We start from the raw sequence: 26,200 nt of genomic DNA on the forward strand, positions 1-26,200 counted from the left end.
CTTTGTAGGAATGGGGGGGGTCTCAGAAAAGTATTTGATGGATTGGAAAACAAAGAGTTATGGAAAAGAAAAAAAGGGGCAACACTGAGGGGAAGGACATGACGTAGAATGAGAAGGAAAATTTCATCTCTGTAAACTATTCAGTATCATAAAGACCATCATTTGGCAAAATTCAGGGCTGATGAATATTCTCCTAAGTACCCAAATGAGACTTTCTAAAGAAAATAAGAAGCTAACAGGAAGACACGTGATTCCAGTGGGCTTGACTCTCAAACCAGAGCAAATTTTTAGGTATCACTAAAGTAACGAAATGCATGTCTTTGGTTGTTAGGAAATTTCTAAATTTTATTCAGTAATACTCTCTCCAGATTTAGGGATTGTTGCTCAAGGCTGGCCCCTAACTTGTATCCATCTTCTATGACTTGGTTGTCAGAAAATGCTCTTAATACATTTATGGCATATGGTTTGGGGGATACATACTTACATATTTTTAATTAATATTATAAAGTTAGAAAGTAAATAGAAATAATTATTTTATCAGCCTGAGAGCCACTTGAAAATAGGGACATGTAAATCCAACTTTTAACCTCCAGGGCCTAGCTCAACCCCCAAATTACTGTACATGTGCAACAAGTTTTTACTAGGTGAATGACAAAATTTATGAAAAATGTAGAGCACCTTATCCCACTGACACTTTGTCTGAAATAGCTGCTTTCCTGTCCTTTTTATAAGAAAATCTCCAGATAACTCAAGGTTAATCCACAAAGCCTTTCTGGACTCCTCTCCCATCTTGCTCTCTTTATTCTCACAATTTAATACACGAATATTGACTTCCTGATACTTAATAGGTAATTGTTTCCTGAAAGTTTATAACATTTTAATTATTAGTGTCAGACCTTAGAGTAGGATTGGCAAACATTCTAATCCAAGGTCCACAGTTATGCACTAGGTGACCTTGGGCAACTGACTAGGCATAACTGACCATCAATTCCTTCATCTGTAAAATGAGTTTGGATATAGTTTGTAGGATTGTCATGTGATTTAAATGAAATATATATTTAAAATGTCTACTACAGTGTTTAGGTACAGGCTGTCAAAAAATGGCAACTTTAAAAAAGTCTTCCATAGTGTTTAATACAAGTTCAAAAATGGAATAAACATTCTATAAATACATGTGGGTTGGCATATTAAATGCCTGAATTTCAAAAGAACTATAGTAAATGTCATTTGACTCTTTGGAGAATGCACAGAACTTTCACTGATATCTCGAGATATCTCAATGAGTTTATTATGCAATCAAGTGCTATGACCTCGGAACCCTATGCTGGGCTCCCCAAGGACACTGCTCCGGACCTGTTTATGTATTCCAGGTTCTCCTGTTACTACTGTGCTTATTGCAGACTGCACAAGCATTCTGCCTCAGTTCAAAGGCATTGAACCCTTTTAAGAATGAGTGACCTGCATGTACTATTGATGTCTTGTTTAGTTCTTACAACAGTTCTCCAGTCACGTAATGCCACTGCTCTTTGATTCTCCCACCTGCATGTGTAGGTTTGTGCTGTTGGCATGCTATAGAGGACAAACTGCCACAGGTTATCTGAATGTGTAAAAATTGAGAAAAGGATTCCCTATAATCTCCTTATGGACTGAGAACAGAAATCTCTTTCCCCTTAGTAGTTCTAGAAAAATCATGGCTCTATCCTAAGAAAGTCATCAAAAAGGAAAGATGTAGTTCAATTTCACCATAGAACTGACCTTTCCAACTCATCCATGGTCAGGGAAACAAGGTAATGTGAATCAGATACTCAGCAAAGAGCATCAGTTGAAAAGAACCACAGCGTGTATGTCTCCAAGGGCCATCCTCAGCATCCGGCCATGGTACTGAGCCCCTTCACTCTCACCCTGAATTTCTGAATTGTACAGTCACGGATTAGATAAGAAATAGACCCTGGAGAACAGTCACTAATGGAGACACTGCTAGAGTGTCTACATGAGCCAGGAAGGGAAAAAAGTCCTCTTTCATTGGCCCAGCACCATTCTTATTCCGTTATCTTAGATTCTTGAATTTTCCTGTCTCTCTCCTTCCTTCTGTCTCTCTCCTTCATTCTGTCTCCCTCCTTGTTCTTCCTTTCTCTCTTTCATTTCTTGAAAAGAAAAAAAAGCATGATCATGGATGGCATGAACTTTTTCCACTTTGGAGACTGTGGGGTAAGATGGAAAGAACATGAATTTCACATAATATACAATAATTTCATATAAATGAGAAAAACACTTGAAACATATGCCTAAATATTAATAGGAGGGATGACTGATTTGTAAGATTTTGAGCAATTTTTTCCTTCCCTTCTTTATAATTGTTTTTGTTTTTTCTTCAAGTCTTTTAAAACTGACATGTATTTTATGGGAAAACAATAGTAAAATTAATAATAATAGCAAAAATAAAACAGATTAGACACAACTAGATTTTAATAGTGGCTATACCTAATAGCTAGCTGTGTAAATTTAACAAGTAATTTGTCCTCTTTGAGCCTAATATTCTTTATGGGTAAATTGGGGCTAGCATTTACTTACCTAAGGGGGCTGCTTTAAGGATTGGATAGTATACTAGCACACTGTTGGTATTCTGTAAATATCAGGGCCCCATCCTAGGAGAGAGAGTGGCTTATGGGTCAGTCAGAAGCATAGGCTTGGAGTGGAGCAAGCCCAATGGGGATAATGTGTAATTGTGTCAAGTTCTGTTATTTAAGATGGAAACCCCTTTTTCCAATATACTCAATTTGCCTCTAGTACCTACTTCAGGCAAGTGCTCTCCTAGGTTCTAAAGCTACGGCAATGAACAGTGTTGTCTTGTCCTTGCGGGGGGCAGATCTACATTACAGATTTTCCATTATGCACAAATCAAAGCGATTATCATTCTCATTTTCCCCTTAACTCAGTGCTTCCAGAGATCTGCTGGCTATAACCGAGGTATGGAGGGCTAAAGTACTGATAGATGGCAGTGTCTCTCTAGAGAAGCAGTATGGAAGTCTGTGCTACTTAACAAGTATCTTGGGTGACTGCTTAAAATAAGTAAGTCCAGAGAAAATTCAACCATGGTAAAATGATGGAAAAAGAAGAAATCCATAAGCAGATGAAATGATGAAGAAGTTCCAAAACTATTCAGAATACAGACAGAACATAGTCTTACTACTGAATCTTTCACTAAGTTAGGTTTTACTTTGTCACTACTGTGGTCAGAAATACAGGGGAGATGGAATCTGGGAAAAAAGACCTACTTTGTCTTCTGTGTATCAGAGCAAGGAACAGATCCGCTTCATCTTAATACATCCTTTTCTCTTCAGGAAGACCAGCATAGCACAAGGGTGGGGCATTCATATAATGTTTGTTAAATAAATGAATAACATTAAGAGCTTATGTTTTTGATACTTCACCAAGTTTATTTATTGAAATAGAAAATTCATTTATAATATTTTTGATTTTCATGCCCATGCTCTGCAAGACAGTATTAGCACCAGATTAGAAATAAGTAAATGGAGGATTGCATAATGGAGGCTATGCAACTTTCCTCATAATAAATAGCTAGCACACGCTTACAATTAAAATAACATCTGTTGCATGATTGCCCTGATTCCTTTCCACCATGCTATCCTGTGAGTGAGGCTGGCTTACAGCGTTGGCTTATGCATACTGGAGCTTTGGAGGGGCGAGGGGGATGGAACATCCCAACTGGGAATCTAAATGGGAGTAACTGGCAGATTCAATATGACCAGCAGATGATACCTGCTCTGCTATTGACAAGTAATAGTAACTTCGCTTACAGCCCACGCTGCTGTCTGAGGGCTCTGCTCCATTCATCTGTACTCCTTTTCTGAAAACCAAAGGCCAGTTAAGGAACTGATGCATTTCTGCTGAGTATTTGCTGGCCCACCCTTCATATAGTTCACTGATAATTCCTTATTTAGGTATGTTAGTACAACCAATTAGGTTACTAGCAAATCCTCTTATTGCTCTCTTCTGAGTGAGAGGCTGCTTCTAAAGATTCCTTTGTTACGTATTTAATCTAATGCATTAGGTGTCAACTTTATGAGTTAAACTTGGGATTCCAGAAGTTCTCCCTGCTACCTCTGCCAATATTCACCATGGTGGCTAAGCAGATACTCAGAAATGCCTCAAAATAAAGACCTACATTGTCTGGCTTTTGGGGTGAGTCTGCACTAATCTTCATTCTTGTGTTTGTTCTGCTAATTGCTAAAATATAGTATTTGTGATTTTTTCCAGTGTTCCATGCAACTTGAAATTAAAAACTAAATTCTGCTAGACTTTCCTTCTCTGCTATTGGACAGTAAATGCTTAGTGATATTTCTCTTCCATAAGCATAACATCTACCCCTTCCCTAATATTAATAAGTATCAAATGGGAGGCAGTGTGTCATTCTCATAAAAAATGGTCACTTCCTTTTCTCTCAGCTTGGCTCCTTTTCTGGTTTCTTTTTGTACAGAAGAGATTTTGCAGTATGCTTTTGCATCTTCGGGAACTCTGCTCCCTGCATTCTGCACTGGCTCACCCTTCCTTCTAAAGTACCTTTGATCATATAAAAGAGGCTGAACGTCTCTGTCTCTTTCCCTGGGATAGGAAGTCTACGACAATGAAATGCAGACTTGCCTGTGGTGAGGCAAGCCGTGATGGATGCAGCCCACAGTGGGAGGCCTGGGTCCTAAAGACACAGAAGGCAGGAGGGCATTCTGTGCTAAATTAGCTGGCATGTGGCAAATCTAGTGCTCGCTCTGGCACAGCAAGGGCACTTAAAGAAAACAATGTTTCCACTAACAAGACAGGAGAATGCCCCAAAACTTAGATCCATCCCCAAATATGACCCCTTCTCCCTCCACCAAAAGAATAAAAAAAACCTTAAAGAAATAAAATGTTTTTCTCTATTTTTTTCTTTTGGAACTTAACTTTCAAAAATGTACCAAATAGAATAGATTGTAAGTAAGCCTCATTATAATATGTGTTTGTGCATGTCTGTGTGTGTGTGTTTAAACTTGCTCAAATTACTTTAAAGTTCATTACTAGAAGACAGAAACACATAAATACATAGATAAATAATAAATCAATAAACAACAATAGCTTGTAGCTCTCCCTACCTACCAATATGATCTTGTTTCAAGAAATGCTTTCCATGGCTTAACCTTTTCAAAATATGGTATTTTTCTTCTCAAACTTGGATAGAGGAAATATGTCACTTAGATTATACTCCAGTGACATCCACCTGACACGCTAGGGGGATAAGGAGCTGTAACCTACAAAAAGGAGTTCCGTGTAGTCGGACACTGGAAGAGGCAAAGCCTGACCCTACCCAAGTTGAGGTGCAGGGCAAGCCTCCCCTTCTGGAGCTCCAGGGTGATGTGGTCTCCACGTTGACCTTCTCCATGGAACAGGACTCCATCTCCTTGCATGCTCTTGAACTTCAGAGAAATGACATCTTTGAGAGTACTCATCAGCTTCTGATTGAACCTGTACAGAAGGGAGCTTCGGCCATCAAAGTCAGCGACGTCCGATTCTGGGCACAGAGAGAGAGAGAGGGAGAAATCAGTGCATATCTTCATAATTACTCTTCTTGCTCCCCATCTTAGTTGTTGTCCAATTCACAGGAATGTTCTTGATATTTGAAAGGCCCCATCTCAACAGGAAGCATATAGACTAGATTCAACGTAATTACACTGGGGAGAATTATTTATTTACAAGCAACCATCACCCCCAAGTGTAAGTAAACTGATCATCAGTCTAGAAGTAAAACCTCTCATTAGTGATATATCATCTTTTGCTTGAGGGAACAGGATGAGAATACCACAGGTACCTATCTCAGGCTCCACTGGGTCAGAGGCCTGGTTGTAATAATCTCTCATGATTTATCTTCCATATTAATTTGTTTACGATAGTTGGAGCCACTTGATCTCCTTACCTCAGGCTCAAGGATAAAGATGAAAAATATAGTTTATTATTCCAACTCTAATTGAATAGTACTGTTTTCCTAGAACCCAGTGTTGAGAAGGATTCTGAGGTTTCCTCTGGGTTCAGTGGAAAAGAATGTGCAGTAAAGGGAGATTTGCCATTTGATCAGAGGAAAATATATTGCATCCTTACCATCCCTGCCTTATCTTCTGTTGGTAAGATATATCCTTTCAATTCTTGTAGACAAAAATGCTCATTCATTATTGTTAAAGCAAAAAAGAGAAGATTAAGTAATCATGATTTGGATAAACGTATGCAACAGGTGTGTATAATCATATCTGAAAATTGTATGCCAAAAAGTTAATAAGAATTCTCATCTCACCAAAGAATATAGACAAATGGCAAATAAATATACAAAAAGATGTTCCACATCATACATCATCAGGGAAATGCAAATTATAACATCAATGAAATAAGATGGCACACTTATTAGAATGGCCTAAATCTTGGGGCCTGCCCGGTAACACAGTAGTTAAATTTGCACGTTCTGCTTCGGCAGCCAGGGGTTCGCTGGTTCGGGTTCCCGGGTTTTGACCTATGCACCACTCATTAAGCCATGCTGTGGCAGGCATCCCATATATAAAGTAGAGGAAGATGGGCACGGATGTTAGCTCAGGGCCAATCTTCCTCAGCAAAAAGAGGAGTATTGGCAGCAGATTTAAGCTCAGGGCTAATCTTCCTCAAAAAATAAAAATAAAAAAAAATAATGGCCTAAATCTGGAAGACTGAAAACACCAAATGCTGGCGAGGATGAGAAGTAATGGGAACTCTCATTCCCTGATTGTGGGAATGCAAAGTGGTATAGCTGCTTTGGAAGACATTTGGCAGTTTCTTACAAAACTAAACATATTCTTACCATACTATCCAGCAACCTCACTCCTCGGTATTTACCCAAAGGAGTTGAAAACTCATGTCCATGAAACAACCTGCACACAGATGTTTATAGCAGCTTTATTCACGGTTGCTAAAACGTGAAAGCAACCAAGATGTCCTTCAGTAGGTGGATGGATAAATAAACTGTGGTACATCCAGACAATGGAATATTATTCAGCACTAAAGAAACAAGCTATCAAGCCATGAAAAGACATGGAGGAAACTTAAATGCATATTGCTAAGTGAAAGAAGCCAATCTGAAAAGGCTGCATACTGTATGATTCCAACAATATGACATTCTGGAAAAGGCAAAACTGTGGAGAAAGTCAAAAAATCAATGGCTGCCAGGGGTTGGCAGTAGGGAGAGGGCAGAACACAGAGAATTTTTAGGGCAGTGAAAATACTCTGTGTGATACTATAATGGTGGATATATGCCATTACACATTTGTCTAAACCCATGGAATGTACAACAACAAGAGTGAACCATAACGTAAACTGTGGACTTTGGATGATGGAGATATGTCAGTATGGGTTCACCAACAGTAACAAATGTACCACTCTGGTGGAGGATGCTGACAGTTGGGGAGACTATATACGCATGGGGGCAGGAAGTATATGGGAAATCTCTGTACTTTCCTCTTAGTTTCACTGTGAATCTAAAACTGCTCTAAAAAATAAAGTCTTTAAAAATAACTTAATAGGGACTCTATTTGGGATGTGTTGATAAAGATTCTTTCCACATTATTTTCCTATTTTTTAAGTATAAACATCTTTGCGGAGAACTTTTATTACCTTTGTAATAGGACAAAATTTAAAACCGCTTAATTATAACTTGAAACATTCATTCTATACCTTTTTATGTGGTGGGGTGGTGGTGAATGGGGTTATGGAAGGAGTGGGATTGGTCTTGTTTGAAATCAAGTACTCAGGAAAACTCAAGCCTTCATTACTCACCAAGCAATTAAAATCCTCAGCCTGAGCATACACAATGATAAATTATTATTGTTTTTTTTTTACCAAGGATCTAGAAACATCCTTTGTAGACTAAAATTCTGAAATGAAAATAAAAATGAAATTATATTTTTACTATAATTAGTTTTAAAATGCAATTTTACAATTTTGTCCTGTGGAATAAAGTGGCTCTAACCAAAAGGTTTCTGATGACTCCTTAGACTCTAAAAAGAAAATGTCAGATATAGACAGATTTTCATAAAGCCCCACTGCTCTCAGACCCTCCTCACATCACCCCACCACTGTCCCTACAGCTGTAGCTTGGACTGGACTCTACCCAAACAAAAGGGAGACTACGCAGCAAGCTGTTATCAATCACGGAATAACGAAGGTCATAGTGTAGGTAAGACCGGGGATTTTAACCTATGATAGCCATAGCCTGTTAGCTGGCTCACCTACCTCTCTAAGACTTGATTTCCTCCTCTATAAAATGAGATAGCATCTTTCAGAGAAGACTGCTGTGAGAATTAAATATGCTAATACATATAAAGTGATCATACATACAAAGCGACAATATCATGTCTGGCACATTATTTGTGTTGTCAATAATAGGTATTAGGAGTATTCATAGTGATTGGGATAACCCAAGGGCCTTGAGATCCTAATAAGTCCAATCTTGTGGCTGACATGGCACCTTCTCACCTAAAATGATACTATTTCACTTTTTGATTTGATGGATTACTGCTCAGAGGATGTCAAATTGGCCCCACGTTTCCTGTTCTGCCATGTTTCAGCTTCTCAAACTCTAGTTGAAATTCCTCATGTGTACACACAGTGTGTACATAGTGTCTTCGTGCTCTCTTCAACTGCTTCCCCTCTGCCACTGCACCAGACTGTGGGTCAGGAACTGGGTCCTTAGGGGATTTAGTGCTGAGTGAGTGGACATGACACATATGATTTGTGGACAGTGATTCATACTCGCGTATGCTCCTCAGTGCAGACATGAGAGGCCTCCTTTAGAGAGCATGGACTTAGCCTGGCAGAGAGAGCAAGCTGTCCTCCTAACACCACTGACAGCTAATGAGAAAAACTTTGCCAATCTAAGAGAACTCAAACGAACACCCCACACCTTCGCAATATTAAGTCATACACCAGCCATTTCACAGATGCAGAAACAGAAGGTAGAAAAATTAAGTTTTGAAGAAGGATTAAAGTTTTCACCAACTGAATACTTAATATTTCCCCTAGGCATGGGAGCTGTGAGAAGTTCTCAGCATTCCCAACTTCAACTGGATAAAGCAAATTTAAAATAACAATGAAGGCCCACATTTTTATAGGGTTGCTGTTGAGTTAAACAATTCTATTATTTGCTGGGTTTTTCTCATAAGATATTATTTGTAACCACTTTGTCTTGCTCCTCTCTTTTGGTACTTAATTCATGGCAAGGGGTCTGGTTAAGGATAACAACATTTTCATTCATGATTTACAAGCATCTTGAAAGAAGAGTCTCTTTAACAAGACCCAAAAAAGGGGAAAAAACGAAGGAAAAGAAAGGGTGTGGGGAGGTGCATAAAGGGTAGAGCTAGGCTCCTCTTGGCAGATGGGGAAGCATGTGATCACCTCAGATTGTAGTTTTAAGAGCACGGAGAAAGCAACTGACAAAACTAAGTATTCCTTCTGTGTTCTCTATTGCAGCCTCTCTAAGCCACTCATAGAGACTTCCTACTCTGGATGAAATCATCCATTCTCTAGGGAAAAAGGAACTAATTAACACATATTGCCTAATTTAATGTTCTTAACAGCCCTGCAAGGTCCATATTTTTCCCCATTGTAAGATAGGGAAACTAAAGTTCAGAAAGATTATGTACCTTGCCCAGAGGCATACATGTGGTAATGAGTTGTTTGACAGTGAAGCCATAAGTATTTCCTCATTAAAAAATAGGGGGTTGGTATGAGGATTACGTGAAATTTGTGTCTCATGTACAGCGAGACTGGACATGGCTCTGTACAGTGAGAATCAGACATGCGCTGGGGAGTATGCATGTGTGTGCGTGTGTGTATAAGAAAGGAGATGACAATTTAAAGGGAAGATAACATTAAATAAGAAGTTTTATTTTCCTTAAAAGTTGATGTGAATTTCCCTGTGGTCCTGCTCTTCTGCTCCTGCTCCTTCTCTCACAGTCCAAGTTGACTCAAAGCAGTGGCTCTTCCAGTGAGGGCCCAGAAAGCCACACAAGCATCTGAGAGGCCTTTCTAGGGTAGACATGCAGTGCCCTCTCCTCCTCACTGTCTCCCCTAAGCTCGAACCCCCCACTCTAGTCAATTTTCGTGGTCTCACTTCACTCAGGCATTGCATTCAAACCTTTACTGAGTCCCCTCAACAAGGCAGGGCCTGTGTTCAGTGAAGGTTGACAGCAATAAACTCCACAGAGGTCCCTGCTCTCAAGGGCTAAACTGAAGTCAGCAACCACACCATTACACATCCAAGGCAAGGAGATGAGCACTGTGTGCCAGGGATCCCAAAGGAGGGGTGCTTACCCCTCTCCAGGAGAACACAATGCTATTCCTGAGTGCTGAACGGTGAGTGGAAGTCAGGCAGGTGAGGCGTGGGGAGAAGGCATTGCCAGGACAGGAAGGAGCTGCCTGTGCGAGGCATGGAGGTGACATGGTGGATTTCAGACTTGCTGGGGCAGCAGCCCTCCAGCCTGCTCTCTGAACCAGCAGTCTCGGTATCCCCAGGGAGCTTGTTAGATATAGCGATTTTCAGACCTCACAGCAGACCTTTGGAATCAGAAACTCTGGCTTGGGACCCAGAACTCTGTGCATTATCGACTCCTCTAGATGATTCTAATGCATGGTGAGGTTTGAGAACCTCTTGCCAAAGCATAGGATGTCGAGCAGTGGGGAATCATAAGGTTGGGGACAGACACAGGGATTTTGTGATGGAGGGTCCTATTAAAAATAAAATAATATGGATGTCAATGTGACTCAGACGTCAGTGGAGAAATAATTGTTACAATTTTTAAAGTAGGGAAAGTGCATAGTCAGTTCTGGTTTTTAGGATGAACTCTCTGGTTTTTAGATAATTCATCTGTATTATTTACTTGGTCAGCCTGAATTCCAATCCTGGCTCCTCATTCCACCCCTTCTCAGTGGAATCACCTGGTGTCGCTGTCTCTTACAAAGGTGGCAAAATTCTAATGTGGTCCTTTTAGTGCTTGGTTATTTTTTCGTTTTTCCTTCCTTTAATACATGGTGACCACTCATTAGAGTTCCTCCTGTCATCAACAATCCTGATCAGAAACAGCTGTTAGATATTTACTTCCTGGAGTGGACAATTTCTCCCTCTTTCTTAAACTGTTTTTTATTTTTTGGGTTTTTTTGTGTGAGGAAGATTGGCCCTGAGCTAACATCTGTTGCCAATCTTCCTCTTTTTCCTCTTCTTGAGTAAGCTAACATCTGTGCTAATCTTCCTCCATTTTATGTGGGATGCTGCCATGGTATGGCTCAAGAGTGGTGCTAGGTCGACGCCTGGGATCCGAACTTGTGAACTCCGGGCCACTGAAGCAGACCACGTGAACTTAACCACTACGCCACCAGGCCAGTCCCGTTAAACTCAGTTTTTAAGATCTCATTATTGTGAGCTCAATTCAATTCAAATTGACTCAATTCAATGTCAGTTTGACCGTTTGTTAAGATGGTCATACTTTGGTAGATTTCTCTAGAATATGAAGAATAAGCCACTTTGAGGACCCAAGGAGTCTCCAGGATAAGAGCAGGTCCTACAGGTCACAAAACTGTCCTTGTAGGTCAAGATAAAGCCAGCATGCACTTCCCTGCATGCCAGTGGTGCTGAGAATGCCAGTGCCAGTGCCGTCCGACTTCCCACTGGGCCCATAATTGCTGACCCAGCTGTCACAGCTTGTTTTCTGAGAAAGACAGAGTTCTGGAGGCATATTCTGGCATATTTGATGGATGTTGGTAGCTTGTCAACAAACCAGCTAAAAAAAGAGCTCCACTGAATAAAAGATTTCAAGCTCGAATCCCCAAGCGGGCTGAGGAGGGCTCTTGTGTGGGCTGCTGACACAGAGTCTGTTCTCTCACAGGCTGGGAAGCTGAAGCTCAAAGTTGACAGGAGAAACTATCGATTCACCCTGAAACAATTAGTTCCACTCAGACTCTTCGGCTGCTCACAGTAAACATGATTTTCAATACAATTACAGTTTGAAGTTTATCTCATGATACATTATATAAGAAAAATGGTTATTATTCAGACCATCCACTTGTACTGAAGACTCAAGGGCTTTGGCTAGCAATCCACAAACCACAAAGGTTTCCACAGTCAGCTCAAATTTGCACATATCCTCCACCAATTCTGTGACTTTTCCAGGCCTTATGAGAATAAACTCATGATAACCTCAGATGAACTACGAAAACAATGTAAGTTTCCAAAGCTAACTGTGACATCTCCTAAGAATAGCTTTTCTTCCAGAATTTCTGACATTTCTGCATATGATAGCAGGTGAAAAATAGGGTAGGTCTCAGGAAAACAGCATAAAAAACAGTCATAGTACAAAAAAGAAATCAAAACGCTGAATTCCAATCCTAACTTTAGCAGACGGACTTTTTAGCTCAGTCAGACTTGCCTTCTTATAATGCCTGGTATGTTTTGGATTTCTTAGACTTGCAGACATCTCTGAGTGCAGTTAAAACTGTTTGATAACTACAAAGATTATACCAAAATAATGCCTTCCATTTAGGGAACTTTCAAATTAGTCGAGATCCTTTCATTTGTTTATTTGTCATTCTTGGACAGATATTGGGCATATTCTGTTTTCTTTTTGGTCACTATGCTGAGCTATGAGATGCAAAGATGATTGAGACACAGGCTGTTCTATTCAGGGACTCAGACACAATACCATTAAAACCTGGCAGATCAATCACTTTGGTGGTGTAGGCTGTGATAAAAGAAAGCATGGTTATAGTCCCTTATTACCCAACTTATTACTTACAACTTACAACTTATTACCCAAACAGAGACTTGTGAGAGTGAAAACTGGACCTGTAGATACCTGAACTGGGATAACAAGCATATACTAGGACTCTACAGACAAGCTGGACATATAGTCACCCCAAGTAAAAGATGCAGAGTAGGCAGTAAGTGAGAAATGGCTGGTCACCCCACTAAGGGGCAAACAGATTGGAAGAAAGTTTCATTAGGGGGTTAACATTTCACAAACCTCATTCACAAGTTCGCAGGAGGATTAATCAAGGCAAAGGCTGATACTTAGCAGCTGACCCTTGTGAAAAGACCATAATACGATTATGAACTGGTCCCTTGCTTCAGACCATCATCAATGATCTTCAGCCACAACACGTGAATGCTCCCTGAAAGCGTGTTTGCATGATAAGAGACATTTAAATAGTAGTGTAAAAACTGAAGAAGAGAGCTGCTATTTTTCCCTCCTAAAACTAGTTGACATTTTTTCTGAAAAAATAGATTTACCACTGTTTTATTTTGGAGGGAAATTGAACACTCTTTTTTAATAATTCTGCCTGGGCACAAACTGTGGAATTTAGTGCTAAGAGGCCAGTGGAGGAGTAACAGTAAGTCACCCCAGTGACCGTTTCAACAGGGAGTAAATGTAAAACAAACTATGGGAGGCAAGGTCTTGACATTTGTGTGGACACCCACTGCTGCATAAAGTGATTGAACTCACATTAGGTCATTTTCCTTTTTAAGGTTCCCTTTAAAATCACCACCATTAGCACACGGGTCATGAGAATCAGAGCAATACAGTCAGTCCAATCATACACTGGGCAGTAGGATGTTAATTCATCAGGAACAATTGTTAACCCTGGCTTTTCCCCACCTTTGCTGGCCTCACAAAAGACTTGGTTTCCTTGACCTCCACATTTAGGAGCGTTTCTTTTTCTCCTCTTGGTAGCCACTAAGAATCCTTGAGTTCTTAAAGGGCAAGATTGTCTTATTTATTTCTAGTGCTCCAAAGCCTAGCAGAGAGGGGTCCTGAGTAATGCTTACTGTGTGTTGAAGGAATTTTAAAATCTTTAATCAGAAGAGTTTTTTAGGATAGATCAGAAAAATTGACTTAATCACAGTGTTTCTTAATGTGCTTTTATTGCTCATATATATGTATATTTGCCTCTTCATAGAAAAGACTTTACAGTTATTCCTATATGAACTAAGAGAAAGAAGAGTAGGAAGATTCCATTCTTTGACCAATTCAATTTTAAAACATTTGTGCCCCTCAATTTCCTTATCTATAGAATAAAGGAATTGCAACCAATGATCTTAGAGATTTTTCCAGCAATGAAATGCTATGATTTCCAAAGCTGGATTCAAAGCTCACACTGAGGTCTCCAAGTCCCCAGGTCTGACTGCTGTCCCTTTACTTCTCCAGGGATTGCACATCTATAAGCTCAGACTTGTGAGGTTCCCTGTGATAGAACATATGGGCCCCAACATGCCAAAGATGAAATTTACAGTGTTGTGGATTCTACAATGTATGATAAATGGCCCCAGATGATGGAACAACAACAAAGAGGACAGCTGAAGCAAGAATGACAGAGAGATTTATTTGGGGAAAGAGAATATGACTTCAGCTCTGAGGCTGATGGATTTTCAATGACACCACTTGCAACAATTAGCCAAATAGGAGCAAAATCTTTTCTGTATGTTGAAAGGAGGCAACTTGAGGTATATAATGATGATTGCAATTTTTAATGAGATTGGGAAGCCTGACAGATCATTATACCTTATCAGACTTTATAATGCTTTTTAAAATTAATTAGCTTCCTATATTTAAAGAAATTCAAATAGAAGCTCCAGACAGAAGTTGACACGACCCAAAGTCTCCCGATGTCCTGATGAAGGTGTTAGAACCCTCGAGACCTGGTGTGTAAAAAAGTTGGCCTCATTCCTTTGACGTACAGGTGAGATGTGGTCCTAAATAAGGAGGACACAGAAAAATGGAGAGAAGTTTGGTGACCAGCTTAAATACCAGATGAAGGTAATGATGATCACAGCTAACACATTTTTAATGCTTATCATATGCCAAGCATTATTTCAAGCAATTTGCCTATGGCACAAGGAGTACTGTTATTACCTCTCTTTTCGTAGGAAAGGAAACTGTGTCCACAGATGACCCAAGACTGTCCAAGATGACACAACCAGTAGGTGATACGGCTAGGTTTGCATCTCTGGTAGTTTGAGTGTAGAGCCCATGTATTTAATATTACTGTATGTTGCCTTTAGAAATACATCCTTAGGTGACTCTTTGCAGTGGTAGGTTTGAGAATGCAGATAAAGAATAAAGAAATAGAGGTATGTTAGCCCAGCAGCTGTTGGACTGAGCAATAGCTTGACTTTATCCCTGGACATCTTAGTTACATAGGCTCAGCAATTGTAGGCTGCTCACATTGGTCTTCTGAATAAAACAATAATATGGGTACTAGAAGATTATGATGTTTCCCCTCTAAGAAAATTTCCCCGTGTCATATGACTATACGCTTTGAGGCACAATAGTGGAAAGACCTAAAATATAGAACAATAAAGAAGTGCCTTCAAATCCTGCCTCAGAAGCCTACTGGTTGTGCCACGTTGAGGAAGTTGTTCAGTCAACAAGTTTAACGGCTATAATTGAAATGGACCTCGTTCTGCACTGAGAACTGGGTAGCTAAGTGGGTAGGATCCTTGACCTTATGGAGCTCATAAACTGGTAGGTGAGAGGTAATTCACAATGAAATACACAAGTAAATAGCTATTAAACTATCTATATAATCTCTATCTATCATATATATATATATATATATTTCTCTTTGTCTCTATCTCTCTCTGTCTCTGTCTGTCTCTCTCTCTATATATATCTCTCAATTTCTATGTTCCCAAATTCATATGTTGAAACATAATCCCCAAAGTGTTGGTATTTGGAAGTGAGCTCTTTGGGAGGTAATTAGATCATGAGGGTGGAGCCCTCATGAAAGTGTCCTCATAAAAGACACCCCAGAGAGCTCCCTTGCCCCTCTGCCAGATGAGGACACAGTGAGAAGATGACCATCTAGGAAACAGGAAGTGAGCTCTCACCAGAGACCAAACACCAGACATTCGCTATACCTTGATCTTGAATTTTCCAGCCTCCAAAACTGTGAGAAATAAATTTCTGTTGTTTATAAGACACTCGGTCTGTGGTGTTCTATTATAACAGCCCAAACAGATGAAGACAGTGATCAATGCTTTGAAAGAAAAGAATGGTACGCTTTAAGACAAAAAAATAAGAGTAACCTTATTTAAATTGGGACTCAATTGGCACCTCTCTGAGAAAAAGATAATAAAGCTGAGACTGATCAAGAATTGAGACAAAGAGGGGCTATCCACATGGTCAAGTGGTTAAGTTTACCCACTCCGCATCAGCGGCCCAGGGTTTTGCTGGTTGGGATCCTGGGCACGGATATGGCACCACTCATCAGGCCACACTGAGGCGGCATCCCACATAGCACAACCAGAAGGACCTACAACTAGAATATACAACCATGTACTGGGGAGCTTTGGAGAGAAGAAGAAGAAGGGAAAAAAAAAGTTTGGCAACAGATGTTAGCTCAGGTGTCAATCTTTAAAAAAATAAAAAAAAAAAGAAGAAGAAGAAGAAGAATTGAGCCATAGAGGGCAGAGGGAGTGGGGAGCATTCCAGACAGAGGGATAAGCAAAAACAAGGGTCCTGAGATAGGAGAGATCATGGTGCAATAGATGGCAGAACAGAAGCCAGAAGGGCTTGAGCCCAGATAAGGAGGAGATCTTGCTGGATGGTAAGGCTGGTGAAGTAGGCAAACGCCAGATCCTACAAGGCCTGTTCTTTATGCACAGGATTTTGCTTTTGTTCCTAAGTGTAGACAGAAGCCATTAAAAGGTTTTCAGCAAAAAGTGGCACAACTCTGTATTTTATGATTATCCCACTGACTGTAGCAGAGATAACGAACTGAAAGAAAAGAAGAGTGGAAGTGGGTTGCTGAGTTAAAAATTCAGATGATAGAAGATGTAACTGAACTAGGCTGGTGACTGTGAGAAGAAAAGAAATGGATGCATTTGTGATGATTTTTGGAGGTAATGCTGGTAGAACTTGCTGATGGATTTACTGTGGGAAGCAAGGGAGAGGAAAGACTTCAAGAAAGATTCTAAGGTCTGCTTTGGGCAACTGGCAGTATTTATTGAGATGAGAAAGACCGTGAAAAGAAGATACTGAGTGTGGTTGGAGAGTACAAGTTAATTAAGAGTCCCCTTTGGGATATGTTAAATTTGAACTATTTATGACTTAACCAAATTGAAATATCAATCAGGCAAATGAATATATATTTTTAGAGCTCAGAAGGAATATTTGGCTAAGGATGCAAACTACTTACTTTTTCAAAAAGTTACTTCGCCTTTATAAATTTCAATTTCCTTTTCCACGGTACATAAGAACAATAACTCCTATCCTGAAAGATTGTTGTGAGGTTTGGAATACGTGTCACATCCTATTGTACGTACTAAATGACAGTAGGGGAAGGAGACGTTTATGATGTTGATGGCAGCATTTCTAATGGCAATTGCTAACTTAATGATGGAAAAGTTGCCACTGATAGGAAAGATACTGGTTCTGTCTCCCAGCAGGCTTCTCCATTAATCACAGTTTAGGACGGTTGTCCTCATTTCTGGTGGAGCCACTGTGAATGATAGATAGGTAGCATACGAGTAGAGGTTCTGGGAAGGAGGAATCAAAGCTGCTTCCTAGGATTTTGCTCTAGCAAGTGGATGAACAGTGGTGCCATCTACTGAGATGAGGGAGATGTGAATGAGTAGCTTGCTGAGTGAATGGTATTCAAGAGTTCTGTTGCGATACTCAACTTTAGATATTTATTATAGTTTCAAGTGGAGATATCAAGTATATTGTATACCTAATTCTAGAAGTCAGGCCAGGAGATACAGATATGGAGATGATCAGCATATAGATGATATTTAAATTTATGGAATTCTGTAAATTCAGCTAGGCAAAGGGTATAGATGGAAAGACGAAAAAATCCTGAGACCAAGCCCTGAGAATGAGGAGAGGTAACAAGTGAGAGAGAAGGGAAAGCCAGGTTTTTAAAAAGTGGAAATAGCTAATTGAACCAAATACTACTGAGAGGCTGAGTGAAGTGAAAAGTGAAGCGACCATTGGATTTAGCCACATGGAGGTCACTAGTGGTGTTGACGGAAGTAGTTTCTATAGAGCATTCTGCATTACTCAGGGCTCCCCTGGGAGAAATAGAACCAGCAGGTCCTATATACATAAAGAGAGAGATTTACTGCAAGGAACTGGCTTATGGGATTGTAGGGGCTGGCCAGGCAAGTCTGAAATCCGTAAGGCAGACTGTCAGCAGGAGCAAGCTGGAAACTCTGTCAAGATCCGAGGCTGTAGTGCGCAGGTAGAATTTCTTCTTCCTCAGGGATACCTCAGTTCTGCTCTTAATCCTTTCAACTGACTGAATGAGGCCAACCCAGATTATCAAGGATAATCTCCTTCACTTAAAGTCAAATGATTGTAGATGTTAACCACATCACAGCAACACCTAGAGGAGAGCTTGGTTGAATAACTGGGGACTACAGCCTAGCCAGGATGACACATTAAACTGATCACCGCCTGTCAGGGAGGTGAGCAGTTAGAGTCAGTAACTAAAGACAAGCTTTGGAGAGAAGCTAACCTAGGAAGAGGAGCGCAGAGGAGAAGGAGAGGTAGTTGCTATAGTGCTGTTGTTGTTGTTGCTTTATTTAATAGCTTATACAGCAAAATTTATGTTTATAGGCATGACTCAGAAAAATGGGGATAAGATGATGTTGAAAGAGAGTTTTGGATCCAGACAACATGCTGAGGTGTTGATTTTAGATGGAAACTGAGAGACATGTTCTTTTTCTCCAAAGGGAAAAAGCACCAAAGCACCAGGACTAGTGACTGAAGATGAGAGAGTGCCAGCCGAGGAGCATTTCAGAGAAGGCTGTTCTGTGTCCAACAGCTCCCCAAGGTGGTTAACTTCCCCTCACTCACACTATGTACCTGAGGGTTATTTTGCCCTTTGAGGATGCGCTCACCAGGTGTGGAGCCTTCCTGAAGAAGACTGCATATAGGACTGGGCTACCTCAATGTCACGAGCTCTTAGCCTGGCCTAGAATTGGCTTTGGCAGATCCGTGAACCTCCTAATATTATACAAAAATTTGCATGTTACTCTCAGCACTTTTCTTAAGAGAGTGTCCCTTGCTACCATCAGATTCTCAAAGGGATCCATCACCAGAAAAAGCTAAACATGTTGCTCAAAGGTCTTTTTCAACCCTACAGTCTCTTATTTAACTTGATGCTGTGAGTCTTTCTGTGCAAGCATACAGAACAATGAGCATGAAAAACAAGGATAACTGACAGGATTGAGAGAAAACAAAAGTATGAAGATGTGTTAAAGTTTAAGAGGATTATTATACCAAAATAGATGGCTTAAGTAATAATATAAACGTTTTATTTCAGCATTAAAGCTTCATGTTGTACTTAAAAATAAACCTCCTAGTAGTGACAACTGTTATCAAGGGAAGAGGCAACCAGAGAATCTGGACGCCCCAGAAATCCTGGGCTGGAAGCATACACCCTCACAGACGTTCTGTACTTTGTGATACAGCGGCCAGAGTGGAGGGCAGGGTCTCGTTGGCCTAATGGTTTGATGATGCATTTGTTCCAATGCACTTTCTTTCTGAAGGTGCTTGTTCAAGAGAAAGACAGTGATTTCACAGGTAAATCCCCTCTGTGCAAGACTTTATTTTTAGTAGACACTCTATGTCCATAGTTTCCCTGGGAGGCATGTTAACACTCAGGTTTCAGTTTTCTATCCCCAGAAATCATAATCCAGTACATATGGGGCAGGGCTAGGGAAATGCATTTTTAAGGAGCACTCCAGGTGATTTTGATGCAGGCATTCACTTGAGCGCACTGTGGAAAACAGTACAGGCATGTAACCCACCAGGCACTCCTGTAACCAAAAGCAGGCATCTATTGACCCCATTTATATTAAAGTGGGAGTGATCAAATGTGTTCATTCATTAGGGATCATTAGGTTTTAGCATATAAATAGGAGATGTCACTGCTAAGGCAGAAAAATAATTTATTATGATGAAATTTTATATTTAAATATAAAGCCTGCAGGGGAGAATTATAGGGATGGGAACCTTTCCTGCATAATTCTGACCATATTCCAGAGTGATAACCAGTTCTACCATGTCTACACCCTTCCTTGTATGCAACAAGGAGCTTTTAAATTTCATTCAAACAACTCACAAATGAATGGATGGCTAGCATAATTCCAGAAGAGAAGCATTCCATGGTTTGCATGGGAAGGAAATGCTCCTTCTCTTCTTCTAGAACAAGTGAAGAGGGAGAACATTTTCTATTCACAGTTCCAAGGCCGGGGAGAACATTATAATACCTCACCTCACTTCTGGGAAAGAATTGAACTTAAATTATTTTTTTACTAGAACAAATGGTAGCTCAAACTCAAAGAACTCTTAATTTTGAACTATTTTTGTTGAGTCCTTGTCATCTTATCACCTCCAAGCTCTTTAATCTCTAAATAAGTTTTCTACCTCTGAGTTGAATTTGACATTTTCAAGTACACATAAGTTATTGAAGTCTAGAAATGACTTTAGAATAATTGAGATTGCCAATCTCAATGTAGATCAACTGATAGCGTGTGGACAGTGCTGCTCACAATTGCACACCAGCGTTCATGATCTGTGTGGGTACTTACTATAGGAGCATCCATAGACCTCAACCCTCATGCCAATCTTTCCACTTGGATTCCACTCCAGAGGCACAAAGCGAACAAACCGGGCTCTCACTGAGTGCAGTAACTTGTGGTGCATCACGCTGTCTGCATTCATGTTTCCTGCGAAGGTCTGCAGAGAGAAAAGGAGGCCCAGTGAGGTCTATACCACGTCATCTCCCTCATGTGCCAGAGCTCAAAGAATGCCAATGGACATTCACATATGTTACTCCACAAAGTCTTTCAGGTAAAATCCTCAATTTCTCAGATATTTCAAATGAAATCCCACTCTGATGAAAATTCTTCACTATGTGTCATATTTTTTCAGAAATACTGTACATTATTCTTTAAGAACCCCCCCCCCCAATTTTGTGAATAAGTCAATCTTAGGAGGTCATAAGACATGACACCTGAAAGCTTCATGAAGTAAATAATACAGTGAGGTCCCAACATTCCGAATGTTCATAGTAACTGTGGTATGGGAGGTAACTGGCAATCTCCTCTTAGAAGGAAAGACTTTTACTGAAGTAATCATTACTGTTAATCAAGCCAGTCACTACACTAAGCACTTTCTATTATCATTATTACCATTTTACAGATAAAAAACTGAAGCCTACAGACAAGAAGCGGGAGGAAAAAATCTTCAAATCATCTCATTGTGTAGAAATTGATCTGAGATTCAGTTCCAAGGTTGTTCTATTCCAAAGCCTATGGTTTTTCTATAGCCCCACACTCTCCAACTATTCCATTGTTAATTGTTACAGAAAGGAGCACAAGAAGCCCCAACTTTTATGTAATTCATTTTCACACTTCCTTACAAAGTTTAAGCAAAGGAAGACACAGCACAGGAGCTATTTGGCACACTGAAACTATGTATCTTAGCCTTCATTTAGATGAATGATTTCTGGAGTAGAAATTATTCGGCAGATCCCAAATCTCATACCTAATCTCTTTTTTTTTCCATTGGGGTAAAATATGCATAACATAAAGTTTACCATTTTAACCAATTTATAGTGTATAGTTCAATGGCATTAAGTACATTCACATTGTCATGCAACCGTCACCACTACTCAAACCCCAGAACTTTGTCATCATGCCAATTGTACCTAATCTTTATGATAGGATGTCAGCTAGCATGATAATTTGCTGACTCAAGTATTCATAGATAAAGCATGCTTGCTAATGTACTATCAATGTCAACCAATAAAAAGAAGATTCATTGGTTTCACAAATGGCCAAAAGAAACACCAAGTAAAGGATTTTATCTATTTAATAGAGACGATTTTCAAAGATCCAAACCTCAATCTTGATTTTATCCTTACAATACCTGTGAATCGAAGGTATCTTGAACAATCTGACATTTCTGCTGCACACAAAACACCCACTGGCTAATAACTCTGACAGTAGGCAGTTGATGCACTATTATATATCATGAAGTGGCTTATGAAGAAGGAAGAAGCTCATTTCCAACTTTGCAGCTATGCTTGCTGCAAAACTCTTGAGTAAGAGAATGATTTGGCGGAGAGGAATTCCTCAAGATTCAAATCAAACATTCTAGTCTACAGATTTGTCAAAGGTTTGGCTATTTTCTCTTCATCCATAAAAGAATTTTATTTGGCAGGCTTGTTATTCCACATGTCCTGTTCCCAACTTTAGCAACAGACACAGGTATAAAACCTCCTCAATCCCTTGCTTACTTAGAAAGGACTCTCGTCTGTAGAGTTCAGTTCTTTTTAAAATTTACGTGTCCATACTTCTTTGATAAATGTGTGTGTGTGTGTGTGTGTGCAGGTGGGCGACATTCTGATGCTTTCTCATTGTTTTGGATGGAGTGAAGGCATTTTATGTTTTTCTATAACCTAACTGGGGAGTCTTCCATTCACTAATCTGGATTCCCTCTTAATCATATGTCCTACCACTCACCTCTCAAGGCATGTAAAGTCCATGGGTCTGTAGCATCATTTATCTAACTGAACTTTTAAGAGGACCTTACTCACACTCAGGGAGAAATCCTGGTTGTATACTGAAATACTGAAATCCTGGTTGTATAATTCCAGATTAAAGATTTACTTTGTGATCTTGGGATCCTTTATAGAATCTCTTATCTCATGTATTCTGTGCTCTGATGAGGGAATCCTGGATTCTCATCAAAGGTGGCAGCATCCTGGCATGATTATGTGATACTGGGCAAGCACTAAGTCTTCTGAATCTCACCATCTTGCAGTTTTGTGATCTTAAAGTCTCACAGTCCCAAAGTCCTATTATCCTAGAATCCGATCATTTGTAGGTTCATAGTTTTATAGGCTCATGTTTGAGTACACCCAAGGTCTGAAAGTTTTGAAATCTCAAGGTGTGCAGTGCATGGTCCCAGGGCCCTCCTGGAGCTGGTAGAACCATGGACTAAAAGTACCTTGGAAACATTTAAAGCTATAGGCAGATTGAGTCTAAAGGAAGCTGCAGCAAACTCTCACCAACTTGACCAAGACAATCGTCACATAGCCATGCAGGACGTTGTAGGCTGGGATGAAAAGAGGGAAAGCTCTCCTAACTCTCCTAGTACTTGGATTCCAAGGCCCTGTTAGATGATTTAAAGCTGCCACCATCCAAAGCCAGCTCAACTGCTGAAGATAACAATTAAATAACAGTAAGAATGACAGCTGACTTGTCATGAGAAACAACAGAGACCAAAACAAATGCTGAAAGTAGGAAATTGTCAACCTAGCATTCTATATAGAGCAAAAGTAGCTTTAAAATATGATGGAAAAATAAACACCATTTCATTTAAACTAAAACTGTGATAATTTAGTACCTACAGACCCCCACTGCTAAGAATTGCTAAATAAGTTGAACAATCTGAAGAAATTGATGACAGATAGAATTTTCTGTGTACAGGAAGAAACAAAGAACACTCAAAATGGTAAATATAAAAGATTTTTTCTTCCTTCTCTTAAATATTTAAAGAGTCAATTCACAGTTTAAAGAAAAACTAATTGTGTATTGTGATGTTTCCAACACATGTAGAAGTAAACGTGTCAATAAAACCACAAAGGATAGAATACAGAATAAATAAAATTATATCACTGTGAGGCCCTGATGTTATATATAAAGTAACATCAATTTGAGGAAAACTGCAATAAGTTAAGGATGCACAAAAATAAACCAAAGTGGTATAGTCACAATGCCAACAAAAAGAAAAGAGGAATACTAAAAACCAGTAACAACAACAACAACAATCCTGGCTTAACCCGAAATAAGACAAGAAATGAGAAACAAAGGAATGAATAACAGAAAAGAAAAATAAAGAAATTTCAAAACAGTAGACTTAAACTTACCTAACTGATAATTACAGTAAAAGAAAATTAAGAGAAAATTACAATTAAAAGGCAGAAATTGTCAGACTGGATTAAAAAAAGCAAGGATCATCTATGTGTTTTTTGTACAACACTGTTTTTTAGTACTAAAAGTGTTGGCAGATTGAAAGCAAAAGGATGGGGAAGATATTCCATGCACATTGAGGGCATCGCAAACCTGGAGTTCCTCTATTAATGTCAGAAAAAGTAGGCTGTATTACAAGATGCAAAAGACTTTTAAAAATTGTAAAGTGTCAATTCATCATGAAGACAAAAAAAAAACAACCCTATGTGTATGCACCTACAACAGAGATTCAAAATACAAGAAGCAAAATGTGACAGAAGCCAAAAGGGAAAAAGAAATAAATCCTCATTTCTAGTTGCTTCTTAATATCTTCCCTCTGTAATTGATTGAATAAGTGGGAAAAAAGAAAGTAAGAATATAGAAGATTCAATGAACATACTCAGTGAAATTGGCCTAATTAATGTTCATATAACACATCACTGGACAACTGCAGACTATACATTGTTTTCAAGAGCTCCTGGAACATTCACTAAGAGAGATCATATCCTACATGACGAAGTTAAGTCTCAATGAAACCATTCAGTCTGTTTTCTAGCCACAATTAAATTGAATTAGGAATTGATACTAATAAATTATTTAGAAAACCCCCAAATATTTGGCAGTTAATCAACCCAATTCTAAATAACACATAGGTCAAAGAAGAAATCAGAATGGAAATTAGAAAACAGTTTGAGTTGAATGATGACAAAAATGCTATATCAGGATTTGTGGAACACAGCCAAAACAGTCCTTAGAAGAAAATATATGTCTTTAAATGCTTTTTTTACATAAGAAGAAAGATATAAAATTAAAAATTAAGCTTCCACCCTCAGAAGATAGAAAAAGCTTGAACTCAGAATATTAATAGATTGGGATACTATTCAGCAATAAAAAGTAAGAAACTACTGATACTTGCAACAAACATTATGTTGAGTGAAAGAGGCAGCCACAGAAAGTACAGACTATGATTCTATGCATGTGAAGTTCTAGAAGAGGCAGACCTAAGCTCTGATGATAGAAATCGGATTGATAATTTTCCTGGTAATGGGAGGCAAAAAGTGACCGCAAAGAATGCTCATCAGTTCGTTTGATCATAATATCAAATGGTAGGAAATCTGTAAACATTCTAAAGACAAGAAGACTAAATTTTGCGGCATTTAAGTGGGGTCATAAGTTATAAATCAAGAAATTATCAAATGGGACTGGATTATAGAAATTCTGATTAAAGTCCAATAACCTTTTTATTTCATTCTCATCACCTTCAAATGTCTGGTTTCTGAAAACAAATAATTGCTGTGGCACAATAGCCACCATTTTTGAGAGTCTCCTCCACATCAGATATTTGCTAGGCCCTCAGCATATTTTAGTTCATGGCACTCCAATTATCATCAGAAGGATTTTAGCCAACATCCTCACTACAGGAGGCACCCCCACACACCCACACACATACATTTAACCTTTTAGAATTTACAAGACATCTTAGAACTGTGTGGCCCTTTAACATAGTATTCCCCACTATAGTGTTCATCAGGAGACCCTGGGAATCAGAGAGGTTAATTCTGAATAATATTATACACATTGCTTCGCAGAAGTTTGTTTTTGTCCTCACCCCAGCTGAAGTAGTATTATATTGAACTTGGGCACAGACTTTGTACTGTTGTCATGAGATAAATATTATCATTATTATTTCAAAAAGCATGCACATGGTTCTTGACAAAGCTGTTCATTGATTTTGTCTTATGTAGGAACACAGTGCAGAAGTTAGTCTTTCATCCCCCTGTAGTTAAAGAAACATGAGGATCAGAGAAGTTAACTTCCAATGTGCTTATAAAACAGAAGATACACATATAAAGGGTCTCCCAGGGTAGCTTTCTCATCCTTGAGCATGTAGGAGGACACACAAGTAAGCAAAAGGAGAGTGCTGGAGTCAGCATTCAGCTCCTTCCCCTTGGACACTCGTTCCTCGACATTAAACAACATTTTGGTTTATGAATGGAAGAACCTGTGGTCATAATGAAGGTGCTGATGCTCGTCTCCCACTTTATTAGGCAGCTAATGGAGTAGGCGTAAACTGTGAGCCTAAGATGGGACCGTCGCTGGCCCTTATCACTGGAAAGTGAA

At 39.4% G+C, this 26,200-nt stretch overlaps 1 protein-coding gene across 1 annotated transcript in view; it reads right to left on the reverse strand.

The window, feature by feature from the left end:
• CNTNAP5 (contactin associated protein family member 5) overlaps nucleotides 1–26,200 on the reverse strand; it is a 765,902-nt gene that overhangs the window by 420,891 nt on the left and 318,811 nt on the right. Inside the window, exons 4-5 of the mRNA XM_046657745.1 lie at nucleotides 20,651–20,798; nucleotides 5,357–5,560 (exon numbers count right to left, since the gene is read on the reverse strand). Of these exons, the coding sequence (XP_046513701.1) occupies nucleotides 5,357–5,560; nucleotides 20,651–20,798 (352 nt within the window). The remainder of the gene's footprint in view (nucleotides 1–5,356; nucleotides 5,561–20,650; nucleotides 20,799–26,200) is intronic.

This window comes from Equus quagga, chromosome 4, assembly GCF_021613505.1.
Source record: "Equus quagga isolate Etosha38 chromosome 4, UCLA_HA_Equagga_1.0, whole genome shotgun sequence".
NCBI lineage: Eukaryota > Metazoa > Chordata > Mammalia > Perissodactyla > Equidae > Equus > Equus quagga.